At 67.8% G+C, this 19,538-nt stretch overlaps 3 protein-coding genes across 11 annotated transcripts; 2 read left to right on the plus strand and 1 right to left on the minus strand.

The window, feature by feature from the left end:
• Nucleotides 1-5,204: 5,204 nt before the first annotated feature.
• On the minus strand, nt 5,205-9,875 carry USHBP1 (USH1 protein network component harmonin binding protein 1). Of its 2 annotated transcripts, XM_080385233.1 has the most exons (15): nt 9,774-9,875; nt 9,258-9,448; nt 9,076-9,176; nt 8,756-8,883; nt 8,462-8,683; nt 8,251-8,361; nt 8,009-8,130; nt 7,759-7,899; nt 7,605-7,687; nt 7,124-7,259; nt 6,799-7,036; nt 6,419-6,610; nt 6,241-6,332; nt 6,023-6,145; nt 5,205-5,458 (listed from the first exon to the last, which is right to left on the minus strand). In XM_080385233.1, the coding sequence occupies exons 1-15, from the start codon at nt 9,780-9,782 to the stop codon at nt 5,287-5,289; spliced, it is 2,061 nt and encodes a 686-aa protein (XP_080241359.1). In that variant the 5' UTR covers nt 9,783-9,875; the 3' UTR covers nt 5,205-5,286. The 2 variants fall into 2 exon arrangements, with proteins under 2 accessions (XP_080241359.1, XP_080241358.1); XM_080385232.1 differs by having other exon boundaries at nt 9,258-9,835.
• A 39-nt stretch (nt 9,876-9,914) lies between these two features.
• Nucleotides 9,915-13,788, plus strand: BABAM1 (BRISC and BRCA1 A complex member 1). Of its 5 annotated transcripts, none has more exons than XM_080385241.1 (9): nt 9,915-10,086; nt 11,504-11,822; nt 11,907-11,965; nt 12,073-12,193; nt 12,261-12,339; nt 12,807-12,831; nt 13,065-13,194; nt 13,326-13,412; nt 13,503-13,788. In XM_080385241.1, the coding sequence occupies exons 1-9, from the start codon at nt 10,061-10,063 to the stop codon at nt 13,701-13,703; spliced, it is 1,047 nt and encodes a 348-aa protein (XP_080241367.1). In that variant the 5' UTR covers nt 9,915-10,060; the 3' UTR covers nt 13,704-13,788. The 5 variants fall into 5 exon arrangements, with proteins under 5 accessions (XP_080241367.1, XP_080241365.1, XP_080241366.1 ...); XM_080385239.1 differs by having other exon boundaries at nt 9,953-10,086; nt 11,488-11,822; XM_080385240.1 differs by lacking the exon at nt 9,915-10,086 and adding an exon at nt 10,769-11,009 and having other exon boundaries at nt 11,488-11,822.
• Nucleotides 13,789-13,916: 128 nt separating this feature from the next.
• ANKLE1 (ankyrin repeat and LEM domain containing 1) lies at nt 13,917-19,524 on the plus strand. 4 transcript variants are annotated; one of them, XM_080385227.1, is made up of 7 exons: nt 13,917-14,588; nt 15,647-15,749; nt 15,916-15,991; nt 16,075-18,361; nt 18,464-18,623; nt 18,731-18,860; nt 19,176-19,524. In XM_080385227.1, exons 1-7 carry the CDS (start codon nt 14,581-14,583, stop codon nt 19,346-19,348), a joined length of 2,937 nt encoding a protein of 978 aa, XP_080241353.1. In that variant the 5' UTR covers nt 13,917-14,580; the 3' UTR covers nt 19,349-19,524. The 4 variants fall into 4 exon arrangements, with proteins under 4 accessions (XP_080241353.1, XP_080241354.1, XP_080241356.1 ...); XM_080385228.1 differs by having other exon boundaries at nt 13,917-14,570; XM_080385230.1 differs by lacking the exon at nt 13,917-14,588 and adding an exon at nt 14,619-14,648.
• The last annotated feature ends 14 nt before the right edge of the window (nt 19,525-19,538 follow it).

Here is a 19,538-nt window from a genome sequence, read left to right on the forward strand (position 1 = left end):
GGCATCCTTCGGGTACCACCACCCTGTGCGTACCCTGGGCTGGGGCCAAGGGCTGGATGTAGCTGGGGACCGGCCGCCTGCATCCCTGTAGAATTCATTTGTAATGTGGTTAATCAAGTCGGACCCGTAAGAGCTTGGCCAGGCCTGGCAAGAAGGGGTGGGCTGTGGGTGCACGGCACCCACCTGCTGCCACCCCGTTAATCATTAATGAAGAAATGAGCTGTGTGGAAAGGTGCTTGACCCAGGAGAAGCCCTGCGATATCGCCCTGCCTTCGCCTTTCACCCAGGGGGCAAACTCTCCTCCTGGCCATGCCACAGCGGCCCCGGCATCTCCCGGCATCATGCCTTTCACCTTGACTTCAGGGGCAAAGTCTGGCAGGCAGGACACGGAGCTGGGGCATGGGTGGCCTGGGTGCCCCCCACACACCCCTGCCCCCCATGGCATGCCCTGTCCCCATGGGGGACCCCACGCCACGATCCCGCTTGGGCCGGGTGAGGATGCTGATGCCGAGCGAAGCGGCCAGCAATGCCCACACTGCAGGGATGGGCTCGGACTGAGCGCCGCCAGGACCTTCGTGGCGCCTCACACCGCCATCCTTGGCATTCCCAACCCACAGAGGGGGGCTGGTGTCTCCATCAGGGTTAAGGGAAAGCTGAAGCAAAGTGGGCTGGATATAAAAAGCCCCAGCAAAGCACCGAGCCTGGAGTCGGGGCGCAGCAGAAGGGATGGATTACAGCTCTGGCCATAAATAAAACCTCCATTTCCTCCTGTCTGGAGGGATCTCTGCTCACCAGGTACCTGCTAATGCTGCCATGCTGCGATGCCCAGCCAGGGTGATGCTGTGGTCAGGGAGCAATGCCCAGCAGAGCCAGCTGGGAAGGGGCCAGGCCTGGGGGGGTCCCAGTCCGGGCAGGGGGGGTCACCCCCACCTGCAGCCGGCCCTGCTTCTCCTTTCTCTTCTGTCAGGCCGTGATTTATGGCCCTTTCCCTGCCTCTCCCCCGCCTCCTCGCCCCCTGCAAAAAATAATAATCCAGGAACAAAGGAGGAAATTGGATCTTCTCCCCCGCTCGGCTCCCGGCCCCGCGGTGGGAGCCGGGTTTGTTTTGACGTTGGTGTCCAGTTGGCGAAGGCGTTTGATCTCCGGAGGAATTCCTCCTTCCTCGCGCTGCTCCGCTGACTCCACCACACAAAAGGGCCCCTGGGAGCCTGGAGCTGCCGGCGCGTTTCGTGCCGCCCCGACGCCCCCAGGAAGGGTCTGCCATAGCAGAGGCGCCCACTGGGGCTTGGGGAGGTTTCCAGGCTCAGTGTCAGACCCAGCTCCAATGTGGGGATGGGTGGCAGCCGTGTCCCCCCGTTCCCCTACAGCCTTTGGGCTGGAGGACAACTGAGTAACCCTTGCCAAAATTTGCAGGAGCAGTCCTGGGGTTGTGGCGATGCCGATGGAGAGCTGCGTGCTGGCACCGCCGGAGAGCTGGGTGCCATCACCAATGGAGAGCTGGGCGCCAGTAGTGATGGAGAGCTGGGTGCCAGCAGCACCAGAGAGCCAGCTGCCGGTGCCACCAGCCCTGACCCAATTCCCAGCATCCTGGTTAGCAGTACCATGGGCTGGGCTGCAGGACAGCCGTGCCCTCTCCCAAACCCACATGGGAGCTGCCGGCAGCGGTGCTTTCCAGGGGTTTAGGTGGATACCACGCTGCCTGTCCTCCCAGCACACCCCCATGGGGACCCCCACCCCAATGTGGGGTTGTGCGTGGCCCTGTATCAGCAGAACAGGGGGCTTTAGGTCAATCCCCTGATCTTCAGCCATGGGGCAGGATCTGGCCTTGCTCTGCCCAGGAGCAGCTTGCAGAGCCCCCAGCCTCAGTTTTCCATGAGGCTGAGGGTGCTGAGCCTCGGCTGGGCTCCTCAGCGCCGCATTCCTGAGGGTAGATCCTGCCGGCAGGCGGGCGGGCATGTGTGTGCCTGCTGTGGGCGGCGAGGGCAGGCTGAGCTGCGCCAGAGCCAGCGGGGGGGCCAAGGGGCCCTCGTGGCCAGGGGGGTCCCGACCCTCCCGCAGCGGCCACGGTTGCGCATGACCTTGCAGGGCCAAACCGCAGCCGCACCGCCGCAGGCGAAGGACAAAGGGAGGCCGGGGCCGGCCATGCCATGGCTCTGCGGCTCCCTGGGCAGGGCTGTCCCCAGCCCCTGCACCCCACAGCTGCCCCATGGCACGGCCCTGCGCCCCACAGCTGCACCCATCACGTGCCGCTGCAGCAAACACGCCTCCACGCGTGTGCACGGGGCACACAGCCCCGTGCGTGGGAGTGCACACACGTGTGCAAACAGCGGTGGGGGTCACCGCAGGCACACGGGCTCTCTCTCCCCCATGTGCCCCCGACGGCCATCCCATGGAGAAGGGGTTTTGCCCCCCATCCCATGCAGAGGAGGTTTAGCCCCCCAATGCCACGGTTTTGCCCCCAGCCCCACAGAGAGGCTGAGGGAGCCCTGACCCCGCTGCCCCTGGCCCCCCTTGCCCCCGGCCCCCCTCTCTGCTGGAGATTGCCGCTCCCTGCCCTGCATTCCCGGGATATCAGATCCCACGCCCCTGGCCCCCACCCAGACATGGCTGGACGCTCCCTCACCAGAGGGGGGACATGAATCACACACCCTCCCTGCTCCCATGGCTCCCAGCTTCACCCGCTGCCTTCACTCCCATGTCCCCCCCGGCACAGGCTGGCCCCCGCCGGGACACTGTTGCGCAGCCGCCCGGGATCCACTCTGCCAGGGAACAGGGTGCAGTCCTACACCAGGCCCTGTCACCCAAGGGTGCTGGGGGGGGGTGTTGCTGCAGCCTTTTGGCTTCCCAGCAGCTCGCACTGCTCCACAGAGGGGAAACTGAGGCAGGGATCAGGCCATCATGAACTGGCATGTGGAGCCCTCCCTGGAGAGCTGCAGGTTTCTGGGTGCATGTGGTGAGCAGTGGGCAAAGCAGGGGGGTTCCACTGCCCATAGCCACCACACTGCGCCGTGCCGTGCTGCACCATGGCAGGCTGTGCCATGTTACACTGTGCTGCACTGTGCCATGCTGAGCCACTGCACCATGCCATGCTTTGCCGTGCTGCACCATGCCACGCTGTGCCATACTGCACTGTACCGTGCCATGCTGCACCATGCCAGGCTGTGCCATGCTACGTTGTGCCACACTGTGCTGCGCTGCACTGTGCCATGCTGAGCCACTGCACCATGCCATGCTGTGCCGTGCTGCACCGTGCCACACTGTGCCATACTGCACTGCACCATGCCATGCTGCACCATGCCAGGCTGTGCCATGCTACGCTGTGCCACACTGTGCTGCGGTGCACTGTGCCACGCTGAGCCACTGCACCGTGCCACGCTGTGCCATGCTGCACCGCACCATGCCATGCTGTGCAGTACTGCATTGTGCCATGCTGTGCTGTGCTGCACCATGCCATGCTGTGCCACACCATGCCATGCAATGCCATGCCATGCCATGCTGCTCTGTGCTGTGCTGAGCTACACTGTGCCATGCTGTGTTGTGCCATGTTGTGTCATGCGATGCCAGCAGCCTGGTGGGCAGCACGGTGCTGGGGAGCTCACAGCACTCCCTGCCCTTGGCAGAGTCTCAGGTTGTGCCATGGCAGGGCGCGCGACTGGGCCCGGCACAGTGTTGCGAACGGGGAGCCAAGGCCACCTGAGCCACTGGGGACAGTGGGGGTGCTGCAGCCTGGGGCACCCTACTCCTGCCGGTGCCCCTAGGGGGGACCTGCTCTGGCCCTGAGGTCAGCAAGACTCAGCGGGGGGGACCCCTCCAGCCGGGGTGGGGGTGGCAGCAGGTCCCGCCTGCCCTCCCCCTCCTGCCGGCACCCAGGGTCGAAGCCGCCCCGGCTGCCCTGGCCCTTTCATGCGGCCCCGGCTGCCCTGGCCCTTTCATGCGGCTCTCGGTGGAGCCTGACCCTGCACAAAGCCCCCAGGAGCCCATTTGAATCTGAAAAGGGGTCTGAGCTCAGAGCCCTGACCTTCAACCTGCGGGTCAGCCTCTCCACACCACTGCCACCGGCCCCCGCAGCCCCCGCAGCCCCTGCCACCCCCCCTTCCCGAGCCAGGCTGGACCGAGCTGAGCCACGGTCCGAGCCACGGCCCGCAGCGGAGCCGGGCAGAGCGGCTGCAAGGAGGGCCAGGGCTTGGGAGCAGGCAGCACCAGCAGCCTCCCCCCTCCCCAGCTCCAGTATCTGGGTGCAGGAACCTGCCCCTCCGTGCTGGGCATGCAGCAGCAACTGCTGCTCCACGGCACTGCTGCGCCTGTTCGGTGCTGGGGCGGCTCCCCAGGGTCCTGGGAAGTTGTCCTTTGATCCAGTCCTGCTGCCTCTGGGGACATGGAGCTGCCCCCCTTTCAGTGGGCTCCTGACTGGCGGGGAGGTGGCGGGGAAAGAGGGCAAGGGCAGCTGGAGGGGGTGAGCTGCATCCCTGCATCCCTGCGCTGCATCCCCACATCATTGCATCCCTGCATCGTTTCATCCCTGCATCCCCACATCATTGCATCCCTGCTCTACACCCCTGCACCCCTGCATCCCTGCCCTGCAGCTCTGCAGCCCTCTCTCTGCCCTCTCCATCACCACAGCTCTGAATATTGATCTACTGAGCCTTGAACTCTGCTGCAGGATCTCTCCAGGGAGATGCGGGCCTCATTTTAGCCTATATATAGCTCCGTGCCTCAGTTTCCCTCCCACACTGCAGCTGGCTGAGCCCTGGGCTGCCACACAGCCCTATGCAGCCTCCCACCGGAGACCCACACTCAGCCCAGCTCCCACCACCCAAACGTCCCATCATGCTGGGGTTCAGACTGCTGGATTTAGCCCCCTGCTCCTGGTGGCAGCCCCCCGGCACAGCCCTGCTGCTGCCCCCCCCCCCCCCCCCCCCCCCCCCCCGCGCGGCGCGGATGTCCCCGGCGGGGGTCACTGCTTCTCTTCCCTCCTGAATATGCATGGGCCCCTCCGCCACGGCCACCACCATCACCTTTGATCCCACGTCAGGGATAACGAAATGGCTTCATCTGCACTGGGAGATAGTGGGGGTGGCGGGGAAGGGACGGCCTTTGTTCCTGGCTCCGATGGGATGAGCCAAGCCGGGGGGTCTGTCTGCTTGAGCCCCCCGCCCCGGGCCCACAGCCCCCCAAACCTGAACCCCAGTGCATCTGGCTGCGCCGTGAGCATCACTGGTTTATTCTCCCTGAGGATACAGCAAGCGCTTTCCAGCACGGGGGGGTCTTGAGGGTAATGGGGGGTCCTCAGATGCATGTCTCACTGCTGGCCTTCCCCTGCTGCAGGGTCTGCAGCCTGCGGGCCAGCGCCTGTGCCCGCCGGGCGTGCTGCCTGCGCAGGGCACCTGCCTGCACCTCCAGGCGCCGCAGCTGGGCCGCCTGCTTCCGCCGGGCACCACGGTACGCTAGGGCCAGCGCGCTGTGGGGACCACGCTCAGCACCCTGGCACAGCCCAGGGCACCCAGGGCACCTGGGGCACCCAGCGGACCCAGGGCACCTGGGGCACCCAGGGCACTTGGGGCACGCAGGGCACCCAGGACACCCAGGGCACCCAGGGACTGTGCGGGCAGGGGGAGTGGGGGCTTGGGGTGTGCAGGAGGGGACAGTACAGCAGGGTGTGCAAGATGGGGTCACGTTTCTGGGGTGTGCAAGAAGGAGTGGCACTTTTGGGGCATGCAAGATGGGACAGCACATCAGGGATGTGCAAGATGGGACAGCATTTTTGGGGTGTGCAGGGAGGGACTGTGTTTTTGGGTGTGCAGGGAGAAGGGACCGGTTTTGGAGCATGGAGGTAGGTACCACACATTGGGGGGGTGCAAGAAGGGATCGTGCTTTTGGGGTGCGCCGGAAGGGATGGTGCATCTGGGGCAAGCAGGGGTGGGTGTGCAGCTGGGGCATGCATGAAGGACTGCGTTTTCGGGGCGTGCGGGGAGACGTTGCACCCAACACCTGCCCAGCAGAGAAGTGGGTGCCTCCTGCCCACCTGTGAGCATGGAAGAAGTCTGCGGTGACAGTGACGCACTGTGCCTGCTGCGCACGGCTGACGGCGCTGCTCTGCTCCAGGGACAGCACCAGGGCCTGCGCCCGGGCACGCAGCTCTTGCGCCCTGGGGACACCCGCATGGCAGCCAGCCCGGCACGCTGCCCCGCAGCCGCATGGCTACCCGGCGTGATGCCATGGCACGCTGGGGAGGTCTCTTACCGAGCCAGGGTGCGGAGCAACTCTTCCCCCATCTTCTCCTGGTCCAGAGGGTGCTGGGGAGCCGCGGCTCCCACCCGGTTGGTTTGGGCATCCTGCAAAGGTTGGGTGTGGGTCCCATCCCTGGGGAGATGCCTGACCCTGGGGAGGGTCCCCATGGGGAGGTGGGAGCAATCCTTACCTCCTCGCTGCTGCTGGAGCTGCTGGGGGGGCTGGGGGGGTGACCGGAGGCCCCATCCCGCTCCCATTCCAGGTGCTGGAGCACCAGGCGCAGTGCAGCCTCCCGTGGCCCCTGCCCAGTCGCCACCACCTCCAGGCCCCGCTTCTCCCTCTCCACCAGCTGCAGCTGTGTCTTCAGGTCAGCCATGGCCTCCTGGCAGGGCAGTGGCATCACCAGCAGGGCAGGGGAAACTGAGGCACAGCCCCATTCCCTAGCTCCACTCCGTCCTGCCATGCATCAGCCCCCACCCTTCTCCCAGCTGCTCTGCTCAAAGCCTGGACCCGGCGGGGAGCTGGGGAAGAACCCAGTCACCCAGTTTCCCCCAGCTCCCCACATCCCACCTTGAGCATTGCCAAGTCCCGCAGCAGCTCCGCTTTCTCCAGCCGCCTCCAGCCGGGCAGGAGATCCCTGGCATCCTGCAGCGCCTGCTCAGCCCGGGCTCGGGCGTCTTCACTGCGGTGGGTGCTGGTGGGTGCCGGGGTGTTGTGCAGGGATGCCTCCACGGCCGCCTGCTCCGTGCGCAGCCGGCGGATGTGCTCCCGCAGGGCCCCCTCCTCCATCCCGTGGGGTGCTGGGATGCTGTGGGGAAGGGCAGGTGGCTGGGGTGGGGGCAATGCCACCCCCGGGGACAACTCAGCCCTGGCCCGGTATTGTGCCTCCCGGTACCTCTGCAGCCCGGGGAAGCCGCTGTCCCTGCTCTCCTCCTGGTTCTCTGGCTCCCCACGGCCTGGGGACTGTGGCCTCTCTGTCGGCATGGGGCTGGACCCCCATCCACGCCCGGAGCTCTGCTCCCCCACGGCTCCTAGGCACAGGGCAGGCAGCGTTCAGGCAGGTGCCCCTCACCAGTGCGTGCCCACAGGGTCTGTGCTGGGGACTGGGGTGCCCCAGCATCCTTCCTACACCCCCTGATACCCACTTTGCATCTGCCAGCACCCCCCAGCACCTTCCTTGCATCCCCTCAGTATCTCCCCTCATCCTCCCTGCATCCCCCCAACATGATACCCCACCAGTATCCCTCGTGCACCCCTCCTACATCCCCTCTGCATCCCCTGATATCCCCCAGCACCTCTTGCACACACCCCAGCATCCTCCCCATAAACTCCCCAGCCTCCCCCCTGCCCCCACAGCCCCCCGGGCTGGCACTCACCACCATGGGCACCATCCTCCTCCCGGCCCAGCTTTGCCCGCATCAGGTCAAGGAGGGCAGCATAGGCCCCCCCACAGCGCTCGCTGCAGGGAGAGGGGCTCAGCATGGCACTGCAGGCTGTCCCCCCCCTCCCTGTCCCTGTCCCCGTGCCCACCTGCAGCGCAGGGCCAGGCGCAGGGCTGTGCTGCGGGACTCGTGCTGGCCCAGCACCATGCTGAGCCGCTCAGCATCGCTCTTGCAGTCTTGCAACGCGGCCGCCAGCTGCCGGTTCACCTCCTGCAGCCTCCCCAGGCACCTGGCCAACGCCGGTGCCCGCCGTTAACTGTGCAGCCGGGGCCCAGGGCTGTGCCTCAGTTTCCCCACCGGTGAGGGCTCAGCAGCCCCTGGGGCCCGGGGGGACTCACCCCTGTAGCTGCTGCACCTGCTCCTCCTGCTCCCGGCTGGCACCCTCCGAGGGCTGGGGGGAGAGGGGGCTGTGGGGCTGGGCGCCGTGGGGCTGAGCGCCATTGCTGCACTGGGACAAGTCCTGCAGAGGGGACAGGCAGAGCCCAGCACTGGGGCAGGCAGAGCCCTGTGCCAGGGCAGGATGCCACCCACCAAGCTCCCCCTGTGCTGCGGCTGAAGCCCACCCTGGAGCTGCACTCACCTGGGGCAGCTGGGGGTCCCCCTGCCCTGGGGGGCTGCTGAGCCTGGGGGTGTCACTGCCAGAGCCCCCCGGCTCCTCCAACCTGGACAGAGCATCCCGCAGGTCCCGGACCTGCGCCAAGCACAAGGGTGAGCGCTGGGGGCTGCTCCAGTGGCACCCCAGGGGTGACCAAGGGCAGTGCCCCCCCCCCCACCATGCCCCCAGCACCCACCTTCCCCTGCAGCCGGTCGCGCTCCCCCCGCAGCACCCGCAGTGATGCCATGGCCTGGCTCAGCTCCTCATCCCGGCGCCCCAGGGCTGCCTGCAGCGCCGTGTTCCTCGCTGCTGCCACTGCCATCTCCTCTACCAGCAGCCCCTCACCCGCTCCCGCCGCTGGGCATTGGCGTGTCACCCTCCCGGCCCAGCCTGGTGGCTGGTCCAGCTCCTCCAGGCTCTGGGGACACAGGGCTGGTCAGCTGGTGCCCATCCCCTTGGCGTCTGGGCTGACCATACCGGTGGGGCTCACCTTGGCCACTCGCGCCCACTCCTCACCCAGTACAGGCTGCGCTGGTGCCCGCCGGTGCCGGGAGAAGACGGTGCGCTCCAGCGAGCTGACAGTGTGCTGCAGGTCTGCGAAGAGGTCGGGGCCGTGGGCTGGGGAGGGGGAGCACAGCCGGGGTCAGGTCAGTGGCACAGCATGGCATGGCACAGCATCACATGGTATGGCATGCAGCATGGCATGGGCATGGCATGGCACAGGCGTGGCATGGCACGGCATGCAGAATGGCATGGCATGGCATGGCATGGCACGGCACAGCATGGTGTGGCATAGCACGGTACACCCACCTTCCAGACCGGTGGCAGCGCCGAGTGTGCCATTGAGGCCCTGGGGCTGTGGGCTGGCAGCGGGGAGGCTGGCAGTGCCCTCCCAGCCTTCCTCATCCTCCCTGCGGGGCGGTGAAGGCCAGAGATGGCGGGGGCCAGGCAGTGACACCCCCCGGTGCCCCACAGCTGCCGTGTCCCTGTACCTGCCCGTGCGGCGCTGCAGCTGCTCAGCCCGCTGGTGCAGCCGGGCCACCGTGGCCAGCAGCCTGGCGATGCGCTCCTCATAATGCAGGATGCCCTCAGTGTCCCCTGCCATGTCCTCATCGTCATCTTCATCCTCATCATCCTCATCTTCATCCTCGACTTTCTCCTCCTCCTCCTCAGCCGGTGGGGGCTGCGGACACTGTGTCTGCCCATCCCAGCCCTGGCCGGCACCCGGGGACATAGGGGCTGACACCCGGTGGGATTTGCCGGGATGGGGACGGGTTTTTGGCCACCAGCCCACTGGCCACAGCGCCTCACCCCAGCGCCCGGTGCCTGGGCTGGGCAGGACCCGGCACCGCTGCCCCACTGAGCCCCACCGCGCCCCACCACACCTCACCGTGCCCTACCGCGCCAGGGATGCCCATAGTCAGGGGATGCCCGTGGTGGGGCGTGAGGAGACCCCCCATGTGGGACCAACGCCTGGCAGCACCCATCCCATGGGACACCCCACTTGCCTTCTCCATCCCGTCCTGTGGCGGCTGTTGCCCGCACCGGGGGGCTCACCCCACTCCCACACCGGGTGTCCCCATGTTGTGGCTGCGTCACTGGCCCCTGCCTGGCCTTGGGCCTGGTTCCTGCCGAGATTTCCTCTTCCTCGGCAGCCCCGGTGCGGCCTCTTGCACTTAACCATTGCGCTGCCCCGTGCCGGGGGGGACAGAGCCACCTCGGGGGGCTCTGCCCCCCAAAACCCTCCCTCCCTGCTCTGCCCCACGGCACCTCAGCCCGACACTGGACCCTCGCCATGTGCCTGGGCTCCCTCGCACCCAGGTGGGAGGATGCACCCAGCTTTGCACCCTTGAGCATCTCTTGGAGGTTGGGGGTGGGGGGGCAGAACATTTGGGGGACTCATGAGCATTTTGGGTGCTAAGAAGCATTGCATGGGGTGCTGGGGGGTGCAGGGTCGGGGGGGAGCCAGCCCCGTGGTGCTGTGGGCAGTGCATGGGTGTTTAGGTGCGGGAGGGTGTTTTTTGGGGTGCAGAGGGGTGCTGCAGGGTGCAGGAGGGGCAGCGTGGGGGTGCTGGAAGTCCTGCCTGGGTGTTCAGAGCGCTGGGACAGAGCGTGGGTAGCTGGGGTGCAGGGGGGTGTGCGCGGGTGCAGCAGGGTGTGCAAGGGTGTTTGGGGTGCAGGGGGCAGTTCATAGGTGCAGGGGTCTGTGTGTATTTGGGGTGCAGGGGGTGGTGCTCAGGGTGCAGGGGTGCATAGGGGTGTGTGTGTGGATATTTGGGGTGGGGGGCTGTGCATGGGTGCGGGGGTGTGCGTGGACATTTGGGGTGGGGGGCTGTGCATGGGTGCGGGGGTGTGCATGGATATTTGGGGTGCAGGGGTGTGCATGGGTGCGGGGGTGTGCGTGGACATTTGGGGTGGGGGGCTGTGCATGGGTGCGGGGGTGTGCGTGGATATTTGGGGTGGGGGGCTGTGCATGGGTGCGGGGGTGTGCGTGGATATTTGGGGTGGGGGGCTGTGCATGGGTGCGGGGGTGTGCGTGGACATTTGGGGTGCAGGGGGTGCAGACGGGGATCAGGGGGCGGGGCAGGGTGGTTGGGGTGCCGTGCACGGGCAGTCAGGGTGCCGGGTGCCCCCCTCCCCGTCCCCACGCGCCCGGGGGACCCCGGGGAACTACAAGTCCCAGCAGCCCCCGCGCGGCGCCGCTTCCGGCCGGTCCCGGACGGGGCTCGTGCGGCCGAGAGCGGGTGAGCGCGCGCCCGGGGAGGGGCGCGGGGTACGTGGGCGGGGGGCGCCCGGGGGGGGCATGGGGTGCAGAGGGGGCACGGGGACTGTGGGGCGGGGGGCGCCCGGGAAGGTGGGGCGAGGGGTGCAGGGGGCGCACGGGGGGGGCGTGGGCAGGGGACGACCGGGGAGCGTGGGGTGGGCGGTGCACGGGGGTGTGTGTGGGGTGGGGGGTGCGTGGGGTGCACGGGGGGGCCGGGGGCACGTGAGGCAGTGCGCTGGGGGGTGCATAGGATGGGGGTGCGTGGGGGAGGGGGTGCACAGGGGGGTGTGGGGCAGGGGGCGCAAAGGGGGTGAGTGGGGCAGGGGGTGCGTGGGGCAGGGGGTGCACAGAGGGGCGTGGGGCAGGGGGCACAAAGGGGGTGCGTGGGGCAGGGGGTGAGTGGGGCAGGGGGCGCACAGGGGGTGTGGGCCAGGGTCCAGGGCTCAGGGCCCCCGCAGCGCTGCCACCCCGCAGCCCCCCGGCGCCGGTCCCAGCGGCCATGGAGCGCAGCTGCCTGATGGACACCTCGGAGCCGGGCAGCGCCGCCGAGGAGGAGGAGGAGAAGGTGCCAGAGCCGCGGCCCAGGACCCGCTCCAACCCCGAGGGTGCTGAGGACCGGGCGCTGAGCGCCCAGGCCAGCGTGGGCAACCGCAGCGAGGGGGAGGGCGAGGCGGCCAGCACCGATGACAGCCCCCAGGGCACGGCTGCGCCCGACAGCACCGCCTGGCCTGGCCCCGCGCCCCCCGCCGAGGTCCAGGTCAAGACCCCGCGGGTGAACTGCCCCGAGAAGGTGGTGGGTGTCCATGGGGAGGGTGGCGGGGGGGCTGCGGGGGCGGTGGGGGGCTGCAGGGGCTCAGCCGCCGTTCCCTTCCCGCAGATCATCTGCCTGGACCTGGCGGAGGAGATGGCGCTGCCTAAGCTGGAGTCCTTCAACGGGTGGGTGCCGGGGGGTGCCCCTGGCTGGGGGACCCCAACTGTGCTCCCCCGCCAGCACGGGGCCTGGGGGGGCGGTGGTCCCCGCTGAGTTCCGGCCGCTGCCGCAGGTCCAAGACCAACGCGCTGAACATCTCCCAGAAGATGATCGAGATGTTTGTCAGGACGAAGCACAAGATCGACAAGTGCCACGAGTTCGCACTGGTGGTGGTCAACAACGACGCCACGTGGGTGAGTGGGGCCATGGGGATGGGGGCGGGTCTGCGCCCCCCACCCCCCTCACTCCCGCTCCTCTCAGCTCTCAGGGTTCACCTCGGACCCCCGCGAGGTCTGCAGCTGCCTCTACGACCTGGAGACCGTCATCTGCAAGTCATTCAGTATCCCACCGCCTGTGGGGTGGGACGGGGAGCCGGCACCCCCTGAGGGTCCCTGGGGTGCACACGGGGTCCTTGGGGTACACGCAGTGTCCCTTGAGCATCATCAGGGACCCTCCAGGCCTGTTGCCCGCAGCCAGCAGCATCCCCATGGCCTCGCTGGCATCCCCGGCACAGGCAACAGCTGCAGCACGGAGCAGCGTCGGTGTCTAGAGGCTGGGGGGTCAAACCAGACCCCTGAATCCCCCCAGGCAGGGTTTAACGCCAGACCCCCCAGCCTCCCCAAACACCCGCTTTCCGGTGTTTTCTCCCCACCCTGGTCCATCCCCCATGCCCGGTGCGCTCACCTCCCCCCGCAGGAGCCCACTGGGTGCCCTGGTGCCAGCGTGGCCACTGGCTCTGGGCACGTCCCGTCCCTGGGGATGGGCAGGGGTCTGTGTGGTGGGATCGGTCCTTACCTGGGGCTGCAGATCTGGAAGGGCTCTTCAACCTGATGTGAGTATGGCCGGGGGGGCGGGGGGAGCGGGGCAGCCACCTGGCTATGGGTTTTTGGCTTTGGCATAAAACCGCCGTGAGCCTTTCACCGAACAGCTCCTGGGGTGGGCGCTGCGTCCCCAGTCCTGGTGCAGAGCTGTTGGGTTGTCATTAAGTTTTAATGGGGGGGCGGTGGGTGGTCGTTCCATGAGCTGCTGGGTGGGGGTCCCTGAGCCCCTATCCTCCTGGTACAGCCAGCAGAAGATTGAGCTGCCGGTGACAGAGAACATCCAGACCATCCCACCGCCTTATGTGGTGCGGACCATCCTGGTGTTTGGCCGCCCCGGCTGCCAGCCCCAGTTCTCCATGTCGGAGCAGATGAAGGTGGGTGACACCCCCCCCCCCCCCCCCCCCCCCCCGGCTCTGTCCCCCTTCCTGGTGAGCTCGATGGCTCCGGGTCCATCCCGGTGCGTGGAGGAGCCTCCCAGCACCATTCCCGACTTCTCATCCTGCAGAAGATGCTGCAGTGTCCCTACTTCTTCTTCGACGTGGTGTACATCCACAATGGGATGGAGGAGAAGGACGACGAGACGAGCTGGAAGGTAAAGGCGGGACGGGGGGGTCCCCATCACCGCGGTGGTGGTTGGGGGAGCTGTGTCACCCCCTGCCCCCATTGTGTGTCCCCCCCCCAGGAGATGTACAGCTTCTTCAGCAGCCTGGACACCAAAGGCACCAACTACAAGTACGAGGTGTCGCTGGCGGGGCCGGCCGTGGAGCTGCACAACTGCATGGCCAAGCTGCTGGCGCACCCGCTGCAGCGCCCCTTCCAGACGCACGCGGCGTACGGGCTCCTGGAGGAGGACGAGCCCCCCGAGATCGAAGCCACAGTCTGAGCCGGGCCCCCCCCTGGCACCGGGAGCCACGGGTAGCCGTGTGGCGGTGACCTGGCGTGGGGCAAAGAGAGAGGTGTTTGGCTGATGGCGTGTCGCTGGTGATGCGGATCCTGCACTGGGGTTGGAAATGGGTGTGTGTGTGGGGGTGTCAGCCCCATGCCCGCCCCCATGGCTGTGGGGCTGGGGGTCCTGTGCCCGTTGTGCCCTGCAGTGCTGGCGTGGGGAGCCGAGGGGCAGCTGCGGGTGCTAGGCAGTGCTGGGGCTCCCCCACTGCAGCAGGGATGGGCACTGGGAGGTGCTGGGCACTGGGAACACTGATGTGGTTACTGGGAGGTGCTGATGCCAGGCTGCTGCTGTAGGACACTGGGAGGTGCTGGTGCAGGACACTGAGGGGGTGCTGGTGCCTGGCACCGGGAGATGCTGGTGGGGTTACTGGGAGGCACTGAAAGATGCTGGTGCAGGACATTGAGAGGTGCCGGTGCTGGGTATTGGGAGATGCTGCTGCAGTTACTGGGTGGCACTGGGCAATGCTGGTGCCGGGCACTGGGAGCGCTGGTGCGTGATTACTGGGTGATGCTGGTGCCAGCCACTGGGAGGTGCTGGTGTGGTTACTGGGAGGCGCTGGTGCAGGACCCTGGGCGGTGCCGGTGTAGGCCGCTGGGTGGCGCTGTGGCGTGGCACTGGGAGCTCCGGCCCAGCCCCACCAGCCGCGGTCGCAGCCGGCTGGGTGGGCGTGGCTGCCCTCAGTCGGCTCCTATTGGCCGCCTCGCCAGCCAATGAGCGGTGGGGTGGCTTGTGCGCGGGGGGTTCAAACAGGCGCTGCGCAGTGCGCATGCGCGGGGCGGCTTGAGCGGCGTGGCGCGAGCCGTAAGGGGGCATGAACCGGTGGGGGGCGGGTACAACGGGGACATTGCACCGTGGGCGGGGGCACCGGCACTGCACCGGGTGGGGGGGAAATGGGGATATTGCACCGGGGGGGGACACCGGCACTGCACCGGGGGGGGGTGGGGGGTGGGAGGTGGGAAATGGAGACATTGCATCGGGGGGGGCACCGGCACTGCACCGGGGGGGGGGGGGCGGGGAATGGGGACATTGCACCGGGGGGGCGGGCACCGGCATTGCACCGGCGGGGGAAGAACGGGGCGGCAACGTTGCACCGGGGGAAGGTACCGGTATTGCACCGGGGGGGTACACGGACGCATTGCGCTGGCGGGGGGGGGGAAACATTGCGCTGGGGGAGGTGTGGGGGTTGGCACCGGACCGGCATTGACCGGGGTGTGAACGGGACTGGAACACTGCACGCGGGAAGCCACCGGCATCGTACCGGGGGGACACGGGTACATTGCACCGGGCAGGACGTCTCCTTGCACGGGGCGGGGCACGGGCACCAGACCGGCATTGCACCGGGGAGGCGGCGGGGACATTGCACGGGCGGGGGGGGCGGGCACCGGGGCGGGGGGCATCGGGCGCAGCCTTGCACCGGCGTGGGAGGCGCTTTGCACGGGCGGGGACTCTGCGATACCGGCGTTGCACCGGGCGGGGGGGGCGCGTTGCACGTGCTGCAACGCGGGGTGCGGTGGGGTGGGGTGTCTGCTTAAGGGTACCCCTGCATGCGCTGCCGCGGGGGCGATCGGTGGGGAGGGGGAGCCCCTGGCACTGCACCCGGCGGGGAGTGGGCGCTTTGGGTGCCCCTGTGTGTGTCTCCCGGGGGGGGGGGGAGGCGCTGGACAGCCCCACGCTGGGACTGACTCGAGGGCAGCTGCCACCCCACGGTGGGGTCCCCAGCGCCCCCCCCGTGCCTGAGCAGCCAGGTGTGGGGCTGGTGGCCCTCGCGTGACCCCAAGGGGACGGCTGTGCCCCTGACCCACGGACCGTGACCTTGACCTGGCTGAACTGGGGGTGGTGGTGGTGGGGCTCAGGGTGAAGTCCCCCTCCTGCTCCAGGTTGGCCGAGGAGCTGATGCCACACGTCACCGCATCCTGGGGGGGGCACAGGTGCCACAGGCTCCTGCAGAAGAAACAGGGGGGCCTGGAGCTCCAAGGCCAGGTTGGTGGGGACAGTCCTGGGGACAGGGACAGCACCTTGGGGGTACCGCTGTGCTGGGACCCTCATCAGTGGGCTGGGGGAGCAGTGGGTGCTTGCCTGGCCCTGACAGGGCTGCATCCCCCTGTGGTGGCTCTGGCAGTGGTGACAGCGATGTCCCCTCCCGCAGGATGGCAAACAAGCCGCTGACCTGGCTTGGATCCCGTGGGACTCGCAGCGTGCCTGGGGGTGGCCACCCGAGGAAGGTGAGGTCCTCGGGGTGCCCCCTTCACCAGGGCTGGTGTCGGGGGGCTGACCTGGCTCCCCTGACTCCCGTCTGTGCCCCCAGACCCAGGGGGGCCTGGGTGGTCCCTGTCCTTCCTGACTGAAGACGGCACTGAAGACGGTGGCTCCTCTGGGCCCCTCAGCAGCACCCACAGGTCCTGGCTGGAGGAGCTGGAGCTGCGGGGCAGCAGTGGTCTGGGGGAGCCCCCGTTCCCGCAGGGCTGTCCCCTCGAACCCCCATCCCCCTCCGTCCCCTCCCTTGCCCCATGGCCCCAAGTGGACCCGGGGGGCTCAGCTCTCCCCCTGCAGCCCCTCGCCTCCAGCACGCTGCTCTCTGCCGGGGATGAGCTCGGGGAGGGATCCCAGAGCCGAATCATGGGGGGAAGGATGGGGGGTCCCCCCTGGGCTGTCCCCAAGCCTGGTGCGGGGGACAGCCCCCGTCCCTCTCGCCAGCAAGAGTTTGGTCCAGGTGGGTCCCTGAGCTCCCCCCAGCCCCAGCACTGCAGTGGGGTCCTGGGGGGACACAGGGCACCCCCCCGGGCTCCCCTGCTCCGTGGTGGTCAGAGTAGCCACTCTGTGGTGTGCTGGGGCCCCGGGGACGGTGACATCCTGGGTGCTGTGGCTCAGCACCGTCCCGGGGTCCCCTGGGGACCAGGGATGGGTATCGCCACCCCAGCTGCACTGGCCTGGGGGGCGGCAGTGCCGGAGGTGGGGGACAGGGACCACAGCAGCCTTGGGGACAGCAGCAGTGCCAGCAAGCGCTTTGTCAGTGCCCTGGAGACCCTGGAGCCCAGCAAGGACGGGGGATGCCCAGGGGCTCGGCACTGCTGCTCCCCCCAGCCCAAGGCACCAGAGCTGGGTGAAGCCCACTCCCCAACTGCAGCTGCTGCCGAGGAGCTGCCCCCTGCCAGCCCCCCAAGTGTGGGGAATTTTGCAGGAGGCTTAAGGGCAGCCCCTTGTGAGGATGGCTCAGACGTGGGTGATGTAGGGGAGCTGCTTGCCCAGCTCCAGGGGTGCAGCCTCCGGGGCTCCCCCCCCCATGTCCCAGGACCCCTTTGCAGCCCGGCTAGTCTCACCGCTGAGGATGTCACCCTCCGGCGCTGCCACTTCACCCCCAGGACAAAAAGCCGCCTCCAGGCTTTTGCAGCACGGCTCAAAGCTGCCGCCGCCTCCTCCTCCTCCTCCTCCTCCTCCTCCTCCTCCTCCTCCTCCCCCTCCTCCTCCCCCTCCTCCTCCTCCCTCTTCCAAGAGACACTGGAGATGCCCCGGTGGCCCCCCAGGCTCAGAGTACCCCGGGCTGTCCCCAGGGACCCTGGCACCACCCCAGGGTGCTGCATCAACCCGCAGGGAGAGGACATGTCCAGCAGGGATGGAGAGGGGACAGGCTCTTTGGATGACACTGAGATCCTCCCCAGAGCCCCTAGCCAGCCCAGCTCATCCCTGGGGGCCAGCAACTCACCTGGCTCCAGCCCCACAGTCCCACTGGTCCCTGGGGGTCACAGGCACCCCCAGGACTCTCCATCAGATGCTCAGGCCTCCCCTGGCTCCAGCCCCACGGTCCCGCTGGTCCCTGGGGGTCACGGGCACCCCCAGGACTCTCCATCAGATGCTCAGGGCTTCCCTTGTGCCTCTAGGACCCCCAACCCTGGGGTGCTGGAGGCTGGCTCTGGGTGGCAGAACCCCTCACCCTTGGGGACACACCAGCCCCCGTGGCCCCACAGAAGCTTCAGCCGCCCCCTGGCCCCACAGCTGCCAGGCAGCACTGCGGTGGAGCCAGGGGGCCCAGCTGTGCCACTCTCGCCCGCTGGCTGCAGCACCCACTGCTCCAAGGAGCACCTTGAGGATGAGGAGTGGGGACAGGCACCCACCGAGCGGCACAGTCCTGGCACAGAGGCCACCACCAGCCCTGGGGACACCGTGGTCCAGGATGGGCGAGTGTGCATGGCACCACTGCGGCCCCTCTCAGATGAAGGTCTGCGCCGGCGGCTGCGGGCGCTGGGGGACAACCCAGGGCCCGTCACGGAGCTCACCAGGTGGCTGTACCTGCGGCGGCTGGAGAAGCTGGTGAAGGGACACCAGGGGAGGCCAGCAGGGGAGTCCCAGGGATCCCCCCCAGCCTGGTTGTCCGGTCCCCATGGTGCTGGTGTGGGGCTCACAGTGCTCCCTGATGCTAGCATGGCCGCTCCAGGGCACAGCCCCGAGCTGGCAGCTGCCCTGCGGACCGGCCGCATCCCCGACTGTGCCCAGGATGAGCTGGTGCTGGCCCAGCAGTTTGACTGCTCCGACCAGCGCTGGCACTGGCGGGAAGGGCTGGTCAAGTCCAGCTTCAACTACCTCCTTCTTGACCCCAGGTAAGGCCATGCTGCTCCCCCACGCATCCCCCATGCCAGGTGGGTCCAAACAGGGACCCCTGGGAAGCAACAAGCCCCAAAGCTGGGGGTTGGCACCACCAGGACCACCCAGAACCTGCCACTCCGATCCCACCACCTGAGCCCAACTGAGTGCTTCAGGACCTTTGTCAAAGCCATTTTCTACGTGGGCAAGGGGACACGTGCTCGGCCATACTGCCACCTCACCGAGGCACTGAGCCAGCACCGTGCTGGGACACAGAAGGTAGGATGGGCTCGGGGGGGAGGGGGGGGGCTGAGGCCATGGTGTTGGGCTCAGGGGACTGTGTTGGGGGTCTGGGGGCTGTGGTGACAGTGTCTGCTGTCCTGTAGGGCTGCCCCAAGGTGCGGCGCATCCTGGAGATCTGGGCGAGCGGGCAGGGTGTCATCTCGGTGCACTGCTTCCAGAGCACGCTGCCAGCGGAGGCTTACACGCGGGAGAGCTGCCTCATGGAGGCTCTGGGTGAGCGGGGCTGGGGGGAAGGTGGTGCTGCCGCAGCCCCCAGCTTCGGTTCTGCTACTGCTCCCACTCCCTGCATCCCTCTCCCCCACCCCATGCAGGAGTTGGGGGGCTGCAGCCTGTCCTGGGGCACACGGGGACTTTGGGGTCCCTGGTTGTCAGTGCAGGGTCTGGACACGATGCCCCAAACCCCCACGTCCTGTGGGAAATCTGCTTGGAAGTGGGTGCTGGTGGGGGGCACGGGGCTGCCTCCATCGCTGTGGGTGCTGATGGGGAACAGGGGGGGCAGGACTGTGGGTGCTGACCCGATCCCTGCAGGGCTGCAAACCATCACCAACCAGAGGAAGGGGCACTGCTATGGCACGGTGGCGAGCTGGCCGGCGGAGCGGCGCAGGCGCCTGGGCGTTCACATGCTGCACAGGGTCATGCGCATCTTCCTGGCTGAGGGTGAGCGGCAGCTCCGGCCGGCAGACATCCAGGGTGGGCGCTGAGCACCCTGGGGTGCTGAGGAATGCTGTGCCAGGTGCTGGGGGGGCACCCCCTGCCTGCACCTCCCCTCTGCCCTGGCTGAGGAGGTGGCTGTGCTCTAGGTACGGGTTTTATGTCACAAACACTGGCGAGAATTTCTCTATTTTTCTACGAATAAATCGCTGCGGGTCTTTTTTTTTTTTTTTTTTTTTT

This window comes from Falco punctatus, assembly GCF_963210335.1.
Source record: "Falco punctatus genome assembly, chromosome: 4".
NCBI classification, from domain to species: domain Eukaryota; kingdom Metazoa; phylum Chordata; class Aves; order Falconiformes; family Falconidae; genus Falco; species Falco punctatus.

Bases quoted from the DNA above. Each gene is read 5' to 3' on its own strand.
- ANKLE1 (XM_080385227.1), top strand. The intron at 15,750-15,915 runs GTTGGTGGGGAC...CCCCTCCCGCAG, and splicing joins GCCTGGAGCTCCAAGGCCAG to GATGGCAAACAAGCCGCTGA. The intron at 18,624-18,730 runs GTAGGATGGGCT...GCTGTCCTGTAG, and splicing joins ACCGTGCTGGGACACAGAAG to GGCTGCCCCAAGGTGCGGCG.
- BABAM1 (XM_080385240.1), top strand. From the start codon at position 10,784: ATGGGTGCGGGGGTGTGCGTGGACATTTGGGGTGCAGGGGGTGCAGAC. The intron at 11,966-12,072 runs GTGGGTGCCGGG...CCGCTGCCGCAG, and splicing joins AAGCTGGAGTCCTTCAACGG to GTCCAAGACCAACGCGCTGA. The intron at 12,832-13,064 runs GTGAGTATGGCC...CTCCTGGTACAG, and splicing joins GAAGGGCTCTTCAACCTGAT to CCAGCAGAAGATTGAGCTGC.
- USHBP1 (XM_080385232.1), bottom strand. From the start codon at position 9,499: ATGTCCCCGGGTGCCGGCCAGGGCTGGGATGGGCAGACACAGTGTCCG. The intron at 7,037-7,123 runs GTACCGGGAGGC...CCTTCCCCACAG, and splicing joins GGCTTCCCCGGGCTGCAGAG to CATCCCAGCACCCCACGGGA. The intron at 6,611-6,798 runs GTGGGATGTGGG...CTGCCCTGCCAG, and splicing joins GGGACTTGGCAATGCTCAAG to GAGGCCATGGCTGACCTGAA.